The 13,121-nt window shown below is 40.3% G+C and overlaps 2 protein-coding genes across 5 annotated transcripts in view; one reads left to right on the top strand and one right to left on the bottom strand.

Moving 5' to 3' along the window:
• ITIH2 (inter-alpha-trypsin inhibitor heavy chain 2) overlaps positions 1–4,433 on the top strand; it is a 40,948-nt gene extending 36,515 nt beyond the window's left edge. For both annotated transcript variants that reach the window (XM_003939031.3, XM_074405070.1), the window contains 2 exons: positions 1,660–1,771; positions 4,026–4,433. In XM_003939031.3, coding sequence (XP_003939080.3) covers positions 1,660–1,771; positions 4,026–4,173 — 260 coding nt within the window. In that variant the 3' untranslated portion in view covers positions 4,174–4,433. The remainder of the gene's footprint in view (positions 1–1,659; positions 1,772–4,025) is intronic.
• The window catches only part of KIN (Kin17 DNA and RNA binding protein), a 31,829-nt gene continuing 18,745 nt past the window's right edge, over positions 38–13,121 (bottom strand). For 2 of the 3 annotated variants that reach the window (XM_010349685.3, XM_003939028.3), the window contains exons 11-13: positions 12,070–12,169; positions 9,498–9,598; positions 38–5,487 (exon numbers count right to left, since the gene is read on the bottom strand). In XM_010349685.3, the coding sequence (XP_010347987.1) occupies positions 5,425–5,487; positions 9,498–9,598; positions 12,070–12,169 (264 nt within the window). In that variant the 3' untranslated portion in view covers positions 38–5,424. The other variant, XM_039478599.2, reaches the window with a different exon arrangement.

The raw sequence follows: 13,121 nt of genomic DNA, 5'->3' as shown, positions 1-13,121 counted from the left end.
TTATCTAAATTCTTAGGTTCTGTATAGTACACATGTATTGATTTACAAATAAATGATTTATTAAGTGAAAAAAAAAAGACAAGGAACAGATACATTTTAAGTTTTACGTTAAAGATTTTTTTTCTAACTGAAGTGAGGTGAACATATTTAGGACATCAATGATAACAAGCAGAACATCCTGGACAACTGTCCCTAGTATTTTAAGAAGGGTCAAGTATAAAGCCTGTGGCATCACAAACAAACCTTGTTCTTGTGAGCTGAGCTGAGCTCTGCTCTCAGGCGCTGAGCTCACTCTCCTGCCATCAGGGTGCTGGATTTACTTAACAATCCATTCCAGGGGTCCCTAAACTGCGGCCCCCTGAGGCCATTTATCCGGCCCCCCACCGCACTTTAGGAAGGGGCACCTCTTTCATTGGTGGTCAGTGAGAGGAGCACAGTATGTGGCGGCCCTCCAAAGGTCTGAGGGACAGTGAACTGGCCCCCTGTGTAAAAAGTTTGGGGACGCCTGCATTAGACCAACCTCATATTTCAAATAACCATGAGCTCCAGGCACGGTGGCTCTTGCCTATAATCCCAGCACTTTAGGACCTGGGCAGGCAGATTACTTGAGAAGTTCAAAACCAGCCTGGGCACCCCATCTCTACCAAAAAATTCAAAAATACAAATAATTCAAATAATTAGCAGGGTGTGCTGGATCCTGCCTGGAGTCCCAGCTGCTCATGAAGCTGAGGTGGGATCACTTGATCCCAGGAATTGGAGGCTGCAGTGAGCTGTGACTGCCACTACCCTCTAGCCTGGGTGATAGAGGGAGACACCATCTCTTAAATTAAAAGAAAAAAAAAAAAAAAAAAGGCCAGGTGCAGTTGCTCACTCCTGTAATCCTAGCACTTTGGAGAGTGGACTGAGTCCAGGAGTTCAAGATCAACCTGGGCAACACGGTGAAATCCTGTCTCTACAAAAAATTAGCCAGGTGTGGTGGCTCGCGCCTGTGGTCCCAGCTACTTGGGAGGCTGAGGTGGGAGGGTCACTTGAGCCCAGGAGGTAGAGATTGTATTGAGCTGAGATAGCACCACTGCACTCCAGCCTGGGTGACAGAGTGAGATCCTATCTCAAATTAAAAGAGAGAGAGAGAGAGAGAGAGAGAGAGAGAGATTATGAGCAGCACAAATGAGCTCCCAGGGACCCTCCCTCCCATCACCACTCCCTTTTCCTCTCAGCTTGTCTTTTTTTCTTTTTCTTTTTCTATTTTTTTGAGACGGAGTCTTGCTCTACCTAGGCTGGAGTGCAGTGGCATGACCTCAGCTCACTGAAACCTTTGACTCCCTGGTTCAAACAATTCTTCTGACTCAGCCTCCCGAGTAGCTGAGACTACAGGTGCGCACCACCATGCCCGGCTAATTTTTGTATTTTTAGTAGAGATGGGTTGTTACCATGTTGGTCAGGACGGTTTTGAATCCCGACCTCATGATCCGCCTGCCTCTGCCTCCCAAAGTGCTGGGATTACAGGCGTGAGCCACCGTGCCTGGCCTCAGCTTGTCTTTCTACCCTAGAAATCCTGGAGAGTGGACCCAAATGTAGCATGGAGCCAACGATGGGCCTGTCTTCTTATTTAACCTACGATTTTACAATGTGAATCAACGTCTGATTCTGTTTCTCTAGGCCAGTTCATGCAAGAGCCAAAGATACACATCTTCAACGAGAGACTGGGAAAGGACCCCAAGAAGCCAGAGGCCAGCATGGAAGTGAAGGGGCAGAAGCTGACTGTCACCAGGTAGGGACAGTGACGAAAAGGGCTTGTGTTAGAATTGGACCCACACAGCAAAACAGAGGAGCAAGAAGAAGCATTGTAAGCACTACCTACATCACACTAAACAATTCATTAGGAATAGACACACACACAACATTCGCCTAAGGACACTTCCGATATCCCACCTTCAATGCAAGTAATGACCACGTATCTGGGTGCCATGGGATGCCAAGATTAACCTGTTGTTCTCTTCATACATTAGAAGCCCAGCCGGGCGCGGTGGCTCACGCCTGTAATCCCAGCACTTTGGGAGGCTGAGGCGGGTGGATCACGAGGTCAAGAGATCGAGACCATCCTGGTCAACATGGTGAAACCCCGTCTCTACTAAAAATACAAAAAATTAGCTGGGCATGGTGGCGTGTGCCTGTAATCCCAGCTACTCAGGAGGCTGAGGCAGGAGAATTGCCTGAACCCAGGAGGCGGAGGTTGCAGTGAGCCGAGATCGTGCCATTGCACTCCAGCCTGGGTAACAAGAGGGAAACTCCGTCTCAAAAAAAAAAAAAAGAAAAAAAAGAAAAAAGAAGCCCTTACGAGAGCTTCACAGATTGGATAGTCAGACACATTGATCAAAGGAGAGAATCGTAAAAACACCTGTTACCACAGTGCTGTGGAATGAACGTAGATTTTTATATCAGGGTAGAGCCTTCCTTTTGCACACAGATCTCTGACTGCTTTTTTCGTAGCTTTTCCTATGTATACCACTCCCATATGCTTCATCTGAAGTGAGACCTTAGATGCTTGTAACGTATTCGGAGTGTAAAAGTCTTACAGATCTTCGTATTTTTTCCCAATTCTTTACAGTTGTCTTACCCATGCCGAATTTGATCTCGTCTTAAAGCAGTTTATCCCTTTTTAGAGTTTTTCTTTTTTTTTTAAGACACAGTCTTGCTCTGTTGCCAGGCTGGAGTATAGCTGTGTGATCTTGGCTCACCACAACCTCTCTCTCTCCAAGTTCAAGTGTTTCTCCCGCCTCAGCCTCCTGAGTAGCTGGAATTAAAGGCATGCACCACCACGCCCGGCTAGTTTTTGTATTTTTAGTAGAGACAGGGTTTCACCATGTTGGCCAGGATGGTCTCAATCTCCTGACCTTGTGATCTGCCCGCCTTGGCCTCCCAAAGTGGGATTACAGGCGTGCATGGAGGCACATGCCTGTAATCCCAGCTACTCGGGAGACAGACAGAATAATTGCTTGAACCCGGGAGGTGGAGGTTGCAGTGAGCTGAGATTGCGCCAGTGCACTCTAGCTTGACTCCATCTAAAATATATATGTGTGTGTGTGTGTGAATGTATAAATGCATTTACTATAGTGACAAAGAGTAAATGATGGGCCTCTATTTGATCTACCACAAGCTCCTTGTGGTTCGTAACTGAAACTGAGCTGTCTCGTGGGCTGGGTACAGTGATACACTTACAAGGCTCATTCATGCAACATGCCAGATCCTTTACAAATTGTTGGCTTCTTTGCCCTTCAAGTGGAGGGCATGAATCCGCTAGAAACAGCAGGTATCGCCCTTAAACACATGGAAAGTGCAGTGAAGGGAGTCTCCAATGCATTTTTTTTTTTTCAACAGAGTCTTGCTCTGTTGCCCAGGCAGGAGTGCAGTGGCGTGATCTTGGCTCACTGCAACTTCCGCCTCAACCTCAGAGAATTGTTCGAGTGATTCTCGTGCCTCAGCCTCCCAAGTAGTTGGACTACAGGCGTATGTCACCACACCCAGCTAACATTGTTTAATTATTATTTTTAGTAGAGAGAGGGTTTCACCATGTTGGCTAGGCTAGTCTTGAACTTCTGGCCTCAAGTGATCCACCTGCCTCGGCCTCCCAAAGCGCTGGGATTACAGGCATGAGCCATCCCGCCTGGCCGCCAACTCATTCATTAAGTGTCCTGTGAAGTCAGCCTCAACACTGTGGAGTCTTTGGTCTTGTTCCTGCCTTCTTTCCATTGGCTACAGTTTCCCTTGTTGGAAAAGTCCATTTGGGTCAACTCTAAGGGTTCTTTGAGTTCTCTAAGGACACTCCGCTGATTCTGTCCTTCCAACACCAAGCCCCAGATTTGGTGTTTCACACGACTTGGGGAACAGCAATAGTGGGGGGTGGCAGATGTGGATATCAGAAGGAACACGAAGAACAGCAAGGAAAAGAGGGGATCTTTTGTCTAGAGATGCCCAGCCAGCCGTGCCTCAGTCTCCCCATAATCACATGCATCGCTTCCTTGCAGGGGCTTACAGAAAGACTACAGAACGGACGTGGTGTTTGGAACAGATGTCCCCTGCTGGTTTGTGCACAACAGTGGGAAAGGCTTCATCGATGGGCATTACAAGGATTACTTTGTGCCTCAGCTCTACAGCTTTCTCAGACGCCCTTAAAAGTTTATAGTTTGGGAAATTTTATATATATATATATATATATATATATATATATATATATGCATTTTCCCTGTCACTTTTGCAGATATCCTTCGGTTTGAATAATTAAAACGAACCAGGTATTGGGGTGGTTTACAAAGCCTGTAAACACAGCTGAAGAAAATAAACATTTTGCAAATGAGCTTTTAGGATTCGAGACCAGCTTGGGCAACGTAGTGAGACCCTGTTTCTAAAAATAAAAATATTAAAAACACATATAACTGTCTAGTTCCAAATTGCTGGTGGGACTGTAAAATGGTGCAGCCATTCTGGAAGAGTTTGGCAGAATTGAAAGTTTCTGTCCACATAAAATCCTGTAAAGGGATGATCACAGCAGCGTTATTCACAATAGTCAAAAAGGAGAAACAACCCGAATGTTTATCAACTGACGAATGGATAAACAAAATGCGGTAGATCCATGCAGTGGAATATTACAAAGCCATCAAAAGAACTGAAGTACACCCACACACTACCACATGGATAAACCTTGAAAACATGATGCTAAGTGTGAAGAAGCCAGTCATAAAAGATGACATGTTACATGATTCCATTTATATGAAATGTCCAGAGAGGGCAAATCCACAGAGATGGAAAATACATCAGTGGTTGCCTAGAGCTAGAGCAGAGGGAAAAAAAACAGGGATTGACTAGTACAGGGTTTCGTTTTGGGGTTTGAAACTGTCTTAAAATCAGACAGTGGCGATGGTTGCACAACTCTGCAAAAATACTAAAAACCACTGAACTGCATGGATATTTTAAATGAGTGATCTGTATGGTATATGAATTACTACCATAATAAAGCTGCTTTTACATTTGTAGTTTGACATTTAAAATTTAATTACATTTATAGTTCAACTTTACTGCTCTACTACTGAAAATATAAATTTAGAGTGTATGAAGGATTTCCTCCAATTATATGATTCTAAATTGTCATATAGAAAACACTTTACAACATTCTTTAATGAAGATATAAAATCATCAAGTAAATTACAAAGGAAACAAAAATAAGGACAAAATTACATAGTTTTTATACTTTGTGAGACATAATTAAATTTTTCTCAAAGTTTAGCTGAACAACTATACAGTAATATTTGCAAAAGCCTGTTTCTTTTATACAAAAGAATCCCCTAACACCGTAGAGTCTCATAATGCCTTGGTGAACACCAATTTGATGCTTTAAGATTTTAATGCATGGTTAACAAACTTTCAAACTCAGGCAAGTTTAGAAATGTCTTCATATTGAATTCCTTCAACTCTGCGTCCTTTTAAAGGGCCCTACAAATTAAAATAATTTAAGAGAAGGTTAAAAACACACATTCGTAAACGACAGAAAAAATGACACCACGCTTATGGATACAAATTTGCCTTCTCCATATCCCTAAAATGCCATTAAGGTTATTAACACTTCTATACATCTATGAATCTTAAGAATAATCTATGGCATTCTCCGGGAGGCTGAGACAGGAGAATTGCTTGAACCTGGGAGGTGGAGGCTGCAGTGAGCCGAGACTGTGCAACTGCACTCCAGTCAGGAAGACACAGTGAGATCTGGTCTCAGAAAAAAAAAAAATAATAATAATCTATGGCATTCTCATTAAGCACTACCATATTTTCTTCAGTGACATCTGACATACATTATCAATAGACACTGTGGCAGAGACCTGCTAGCTGGTCAGTATCACCTCTGCTTCCTGGATAAATAGCTAATTTCCTAGCTCCCTTGCGGTTAGCTGTGGCCATGCATGGAGATCCAGCCCATGTAAGCAAACAGAACTGATGGCCTAGGTGCACTATCCCCAACACACCTTCTTCCAAGCTCCTTTTGCCTACCCAAAGCACACAGACATGGCAACTGGAGATGCCACTTGAGGGCAGTAGAGCCACTAGTTGGAAGGACTCTGGGTTCACAAACCACTACTGACTGTATTATCTCTGCTACCTTAAATCCCTTATGAAAAAAAGGGAAGACATTTTAAAAAGTGGTTGACCTCTGGTTCCCTCCCTCTTGACAATGACTCTACTTCCCCCACTAATTTTACTATGCCAAATTGAGTTTTAGATTCGATCTGAGGGAAAAATGAATATAAAACTGTACCTTAGAAAAGACTTCCCTGATCAAATATACCCACTTGGGCTTTTGAGAGTGAAATGTTAACTTCTCCCATGTTAACCCCCACTGTCCATTGGGGGGTTTCCTTTTATAGGAAACATCCTTTTGTAGGCATTACAGATACTCAAACATGTCTGTTGAGGTTAGCCGTGATAGTTACACTGGTCTAGGTTATAACAACAGTCTAAATTTATTTTCTTCTTTCATATCCAACAAAAAGGGAAAGAAGAAAACTTAATTAATCAAAGATATTTTCTATCGCAAAAGTAGATATAACGTGGGAACACAGAGGCTGAGAATATGGGCTGTGGACCTATATTCCTCAAGTTCAAATCTCACTTTCAACAACTGATTTAACCTCTCTGTCCTTCAGTTCTATGTCCCATTATCTCCCAGTGGGGACAATAGTAATGTCTCTATGATTGGGTTATTGGGAAATATAAATGAGTTATTTCATATAAAGTGTCTACACCTGGAATTTAATACGAGTGAGAGCTTGATAATTTTCAACTCTAATTATTATTTAATCTTTTGTTTAATATTTGAGAGTTGGGCAGGGCACAGGGCTCTCGTCTGCAATTCCATCACTTTGGGAGGCCAAGGGAGGTGGATCATCTGAAGTCAGGAGTTCGAGACCAGCCTGACTAACATGGCGAAACCCTGTCTCTACTAAAAATATAAAAATTGGCTGGGCATGGTGGCAAGTGCTTGTAATATCAGCTATTCGGGAGGCTGGAGCAGAAGAATTGCTTGAATTCAGAGGTGGAGGTTGCAGTGAGCTGAGATCACGCCATTGCACTCCAGCCTGGGCAACAGAGTGAGGCTCTGTCTCATACATAAATAAATAAAATTTGACAGTTAATCCTCTCCCTTGCAAAATATAACATGATGATGATGATAATGATGACAATGATGATGACTCTAACCCTGGACTGAGATTTTAACATTTTTTTTACCGCTTCTCTTAACAACAAATAATTATCATATTTAAAGGAATTAAATTCCCAGATAAAGTATGACCTAGGTTGGACTTTTCACTATCATGTTTAATGGCCTATGGTCAATTATATTTTTCTGATAAGAACTATAAATCTGGACAATAAGGGAGCCAGACATTTAGGTTTATAGGACAAACAGCTGAAAAGCTGAGGCTATTTAGAAACAGTTTATTAGATGTTAAAAATTTGCTTAATAAATGTATAAATTTCAAATATTATCAATGACATAGAAACCTAAGATGCCAGAAATGATAAAAACAACCACTTGCAAAATTCAAGTGACTCAGAAAAAACCACAGAAACATGAGACACATACATGCACATACAGGGCTTTTTAAAAATTTTTATTTTTAATGAGGGCAGGCTGAAAAAAAAAAGAAAGAAATTAGGAGGTAGATTCCCTTCTTTTTTTTTTTTTTTTCTTGAGACAGAGTCTCGCTCTGTCACCCAGGCTGGAGTGCAGTGATGCAATCTCAGCTCACTGTAAACTCTGCCTCCTGGGTTCAAGTGATTCTCCTGCCTCAGTCTCCCGAGCTGGGACTACAGCCATGCATCAACAAGCCCAGCTAATTTTTGTATTTTCAGTAGAGACAGGGTTTCTCCCTGTTGGCCAGACTGGTCTTGAACCCCTGACCTCAGGTAATTCATCTACCCGGACTCCCAAAGTGCTGGGATTACAGGTGTGAGAGCCACCATGCACGGCTGGTAGATTCTCTCTTCTAAAAGAAGTACCTCTTGCTTTGCAATCAAACAGAAAGGCTTTTCATGTGGATTTGCTCCTAAGTTCTACCTCAATACAGAAGAGGAAACTGGGTCTACCGTGCAGAAGGTGAGAAACCAGCTCTTGATGAATGATACAACCTGCAAACCAAAGTTATCGAGATGGAACTTAACACAGCCTCAAGAGTAATCAGCTGTTTCGTGTTTCCCTGAGATGAAAACATGAAACAGGATCTGCATGTGATAGAGCTATGAAATTAATAAGGCAAGTTTCATGTTTGGTCCATGCAAAAAAAAAAAAAAATTAATAAGGGAAGGATAAGCAAGTTGTCAAGGAAATAGTGGATTTTCTATTGCCTTATACTGATTGAGTCAGAGAAAATCTTACAGAGTTTTTTGTTAAAACTCAATCTGCTAATTTAGTCAGACTGACACATGCCTCAATGCCAACTAAGAGTCCTACTGTCCTTTTCACCACCTTAGTTTACATAGTGAGTAACACTTAGCAAGTAACAGTTTCTAGGTTAGCATTGTGAGGATCAGAATTCTCTGAAATAAGGACCTAAATGGTTTTTCCAGAAAACCTGCCTAGGCACATATTTTGCAACAGGTCCATGGGCTTAGGGAGCCTATAAACTCCCCAAGAGAACAAATAAAATTTGGCAATTATATGCAATGTTTTGAAGAGTCTAAAGTTTCATTAAACTCTCTAAGTATCTATGACTCCCAAGCTCCCCCAGAAATACTAAAACTGACTGTACTGGGGATGAAAAACTCTTTTGTTTAGCAGCAAGGAGACGCACTGCAGTAGCTCAGAGTTCTGAAAGTAATCTTTCTTTCTGAAGATATCTTGGGCCTCACTCATAGACCTGTCAGTGAAATATCAGTCCTAAGTCAATAAACAACTTTATTTATATGTCAGAGTTCTTTAAATTACTGTATTGATCTCTGCTACCCTTAAATCTTTTATGAAAAAAGGAAAGACATGTTAAAAACTGGTTGGCCTCTGTGGTTACCCGTCTCCTGACAGTGACTATACTTCCCACACCAACTTCACTATGCCACACTGAGTTTCACATTCAATATGAGGGGAAGAAAGGATACGAAACTGTACCTATTATACACGCTTTCCTAAAATACCAAGATTGGAAAGGAACAGACCAAATATTAGTGGGGTTTATTGCTGGGCTGGGGAATTATGGTTAATTTTTATAACTATTTATATTAAATTATGTTTTGCAGGTTTTACGCATGAGTACACATTTCTTTTGTAATCAGAAAATAAAATACTTTAGCAATGGTAGAGTCACTGGAGAAAATAAGCTTATGGATTTCCAAATAGGATAGAAGGCGAACAAAAAACTCACATTCTAAAATAAAGAACAATCCAGTTAAAAAGAATTACGGCACATTTTAAAAGCATTTTGAAATTTTTGTCTTTGTGTAAACAAACTTACGGTTTCAATGACTATAGTAGCTGAAAAAGTCTTCTCATTGATGGATTCTAGGGTTCCTTCATTTCCTCTGTAGCCTCCATTTAAAACTAGAATTCTTTTTCCTATGATGGAAAAGAATATACAACTTAATGCAAAGAAATATCTCCGCTTTTCTTCTAACTTGTTACGGCAAAATGTGCCACACTGAATAAAAATGAAAAGCAAATCCCTTTTTGTTAGAAGTTCTCAATCATTTAAGAAGTGTGTAGTATTTTAGTGCAGTGTATGAATACTTTGACCACTCGAACACTGCAAGACTTCTCATTTCCCCTCAATTACTTGTTAAAGGAGTATAGATGTTTTACTTTTAGACTGCAAGGAGTATACGGTACTTGGAGAAAATGTTCAGAGTCCAGAAGTAACCAGAGAAAACTTGGCTTACCTTGTCTTTTTGCAAAATTCATAAGATGGTTTGGCAGCTTTGTAAAAATTTAAACTTATGCCTACCATGTGACTGAATCATTCTATGTATTTACCCAAGAGAAAAGAAACCATATAGTCACACAAAGCTCTGCAGATGTATGTTCACAGCAGTTTTATTTTTAACACCCAAAAGCTGTAAATAAGCCAAATGTCTATCAACAGATGAGCAGATAAACAAACTGGTACAGTAGTCCCCCTCATCCCAGGTTTTGGTCACTCTCAGTCAACGTGGTCTGAAAATAGGTGTGTACAGTACAGTAAAACATTTTGAGGGAAAGGACCACATTCACGTAACTTTTATTATAGTATATTATTATAATTGCTCTATTTTATTATTACTGTTCTCAGTCTTTTACTATGCATACTATAATTCATGTAATGATAAGTATGTATGTAGGAAAAAAAATAGTACATATAGGGTTTGGTACTCTCCATGGTTTCAGGCATCCACTGGTGATCTTAGAAGGTAGAGGATAAGGAGGGAATACTGCATATCCATACAATGACAAGAAACATACAGCAAGAAAAATGAATGAACTACAGATACATACAACCACATAGGTAAATCCAAAATAATTATGCTGAGTGAAAGCAGCCAGACCGGAAAACAGGACACATTTATATTTACATAAACTTAATTTATAGAAAAGTCTAGAAAAATATGAACTGAACTAGAGTGACAAAAAGCATGTCAGCAGATGGCTAGGAAGACAGGGGACCCAGGAGCAGAAGGCAGGAGGGAGGGATTAGAGAGGGAAATGAGGGAATACATTCATCATCTTGATTGTAGTGATGGTTTTACGGAAGTAGGCACATGTGAAAACGTACCAGATTGTATACTGTACATATTTGTGATTTATTGCACATCAATTATAACACAATACAGCTAACGCAAATTTTTCTAATCTGTAAAAAGTGTTTTTACTTTAGGGGGAAAAGAATAAAGAATATGATCATTGGAAGCTCCAGAGACTGATGTTATCACTGCATTGGCAATGAAACCCCCAGGAAGATTTTGAATCAGAGGCAAACGACCTGGTCAAAGTAGTGTTTATATTCAGATATGGATAAGCTTCCAAAAAGTAAAGGCACCAAGGGAAAAAAAGCAAAATAACACAGACTTTCACTTGACTATCGCAGAAAGCTAAACAAATATATCACAGGTTTAACATCCCTAATCTGAAAATCCAAAATTTGAAAAGCTCCAAAATCTGAAACCTTTTGAGTGCTGATATCATTCCACAAGTGGAAAATTCCACAGCTGATCTCTTGTGACAGGTCACTGTCAAGAAGCAACCAAAATTATTTAAAATATTGTATAAAACTACCTTCAGGCTATGTGTATAGGTATATATAAAAAATAAATGAGGCTGAGTGCGGTGGCTCACATCTGTAATTCCAGCACTTTGGAAGGCTGAGACAGGTGGATCACTTGAGGTCAGGAGTTCGAGACCAGCCTGGCCAACATGGTAAAACCCTGGGTTTACTAAAAATACAAAAATTAGCCGCATATGGTGGTGCATGCCTGTAGTCCCAAATACTCAGAGGCTAAGGCAGGAGAATCGCTTGAACCCAGGAGGCGGAGGTTGCAGTGAGTTGGGATCATGCCACTACATTCCAGCCTGGGTGACAGTGAAACTGTGTCTCTAAATAAATAAATAAAAATAAAAATAAAATAAAACATAAATCAATTTTGTGTAAAGACTTGGGTTCCATCCCCAAAATATACAATTATGTATATGCAAATATTCCTCCAAAATCCAAAATTGGAAACACTTCTGGTCCAAGGATTTCAGATGAGAGATTCTCAAGCTATAACCATAAGCCTAATATAACAAATGCTATCTATATATGTCTATGTTTTGCTTCAGGGGAAAAAAAATATGTATTCCAGGAAAAGAAAATCCATTCACACCACAAAACAGCTTCATCAGAGAGCCGGTAAACTATGCCACCGTTGAAGCCAAATAGAGATGAGTTATGCTGGTGGTTAATATTGCTGAAACAGAAAAATAACTACAACCATCAAGTATTGTCAAAATATTGTGGTTTAAGAATGGAACCACTCATTCGAAGGCATATGTATTAAATGGTCTGCAAACAGATTTACCTGGTGCTGGAATTACTGTCTCTAAATGAGTCTGGTCAAGTTTCAGCTTGTCTCCAGAATCAATCATCTTTACAACAGCTGTATATTTGTCAATTACTTCCTGTCGTAAAATGAACACTTTTATAATAGAAGAAATATGTGCGCACTTATTTGAATGAAAGTAATAAAGTAAAAAATAAAAGTAATTTTAGTAAAATAAAGTAGCAAAGTAATAAAATAAAAAAACTTGAATAAAGTAAATGAAATGAAGATGAATAAAATACCAATCAAAAGATAAGAGTAACTCCTTCTATAAATGGCACAATTTTCTAGATTCCATATATGATTTCCAAGTCTATCGTTCTCAATAAAGAACCCAATTCAAAGCTTAGTTAAGGTTTTCATCTGGAAAGAATAACAGATTGACGGTCCTAGAGTAAGACTTTAAGCACTCCAGCAAGAGGGGTAGTTTTGCCTAGCTTAATGTACAGGGCAAGAAGGGCAACTGAGCCAGGCACAAGCTGGGTGCTGGAATAAAACTAAATTTAGGAAAGGCAAAAATGGAGAAAAGGCCTAGAATGTTGACACAAACTTTAAAATCACAGAGTAGGTCAGGTACGGCAGCTCACACCTGTAATTCCCAGCATTTCGGGAGGCTGAGGTGGGTGGTTCACCTGAGGTCAGGAGTTCGAGACCAGCCTGGGCAACTTGGTGAAACTCCATCTCTACTAAAAATACAAAAATAAGCAGAGTGTGGTGGCTGGTGCCTGTAATCCCAGCTACTTGGGAGGCTGAGGCAGGAGAATCGCTTGAACCCGGGAGGCAGCAATGGCAATCACCTGAGATCCCGCCACTGCACTCCAGCCTGGGCAGTAGAGCCAGATCCTGTCTCAAAAACAAAAATAAAAAGAAATTAAATCCCAGAGTACCCAAAACATAGTCTGTCAGGCACAACACAAGAAGTCCTCTTGAGACCTCTGAGAGTATAATTATTAGGCTGGTGTAAAAGTAATTACTGTTTTTGCCATTACTTTTAATATATGGCCTATCATTAAAAAATAAAATACATTTTA

Source organism: Saimiri boliviensis, chromosome 8, assembly GCF_048565385.1.
Source record: "Saimiri boliviensis isolate mSaiBol1 chromosome 8, mSaiBol1.pri, whole genome shotgun sequence".
Classification (NCBI taxonomy): Eukaryota; Metazoa; Chordata; class Mammalia; order Primates; family Cebidae; genus Saimiri; species Saimiri boliviensis.
The sequence above is the reverse complement of the archived record's forward strand: the minus strand, read 5'-3'. Positions and strand labels throughout refer to the sequence as shown.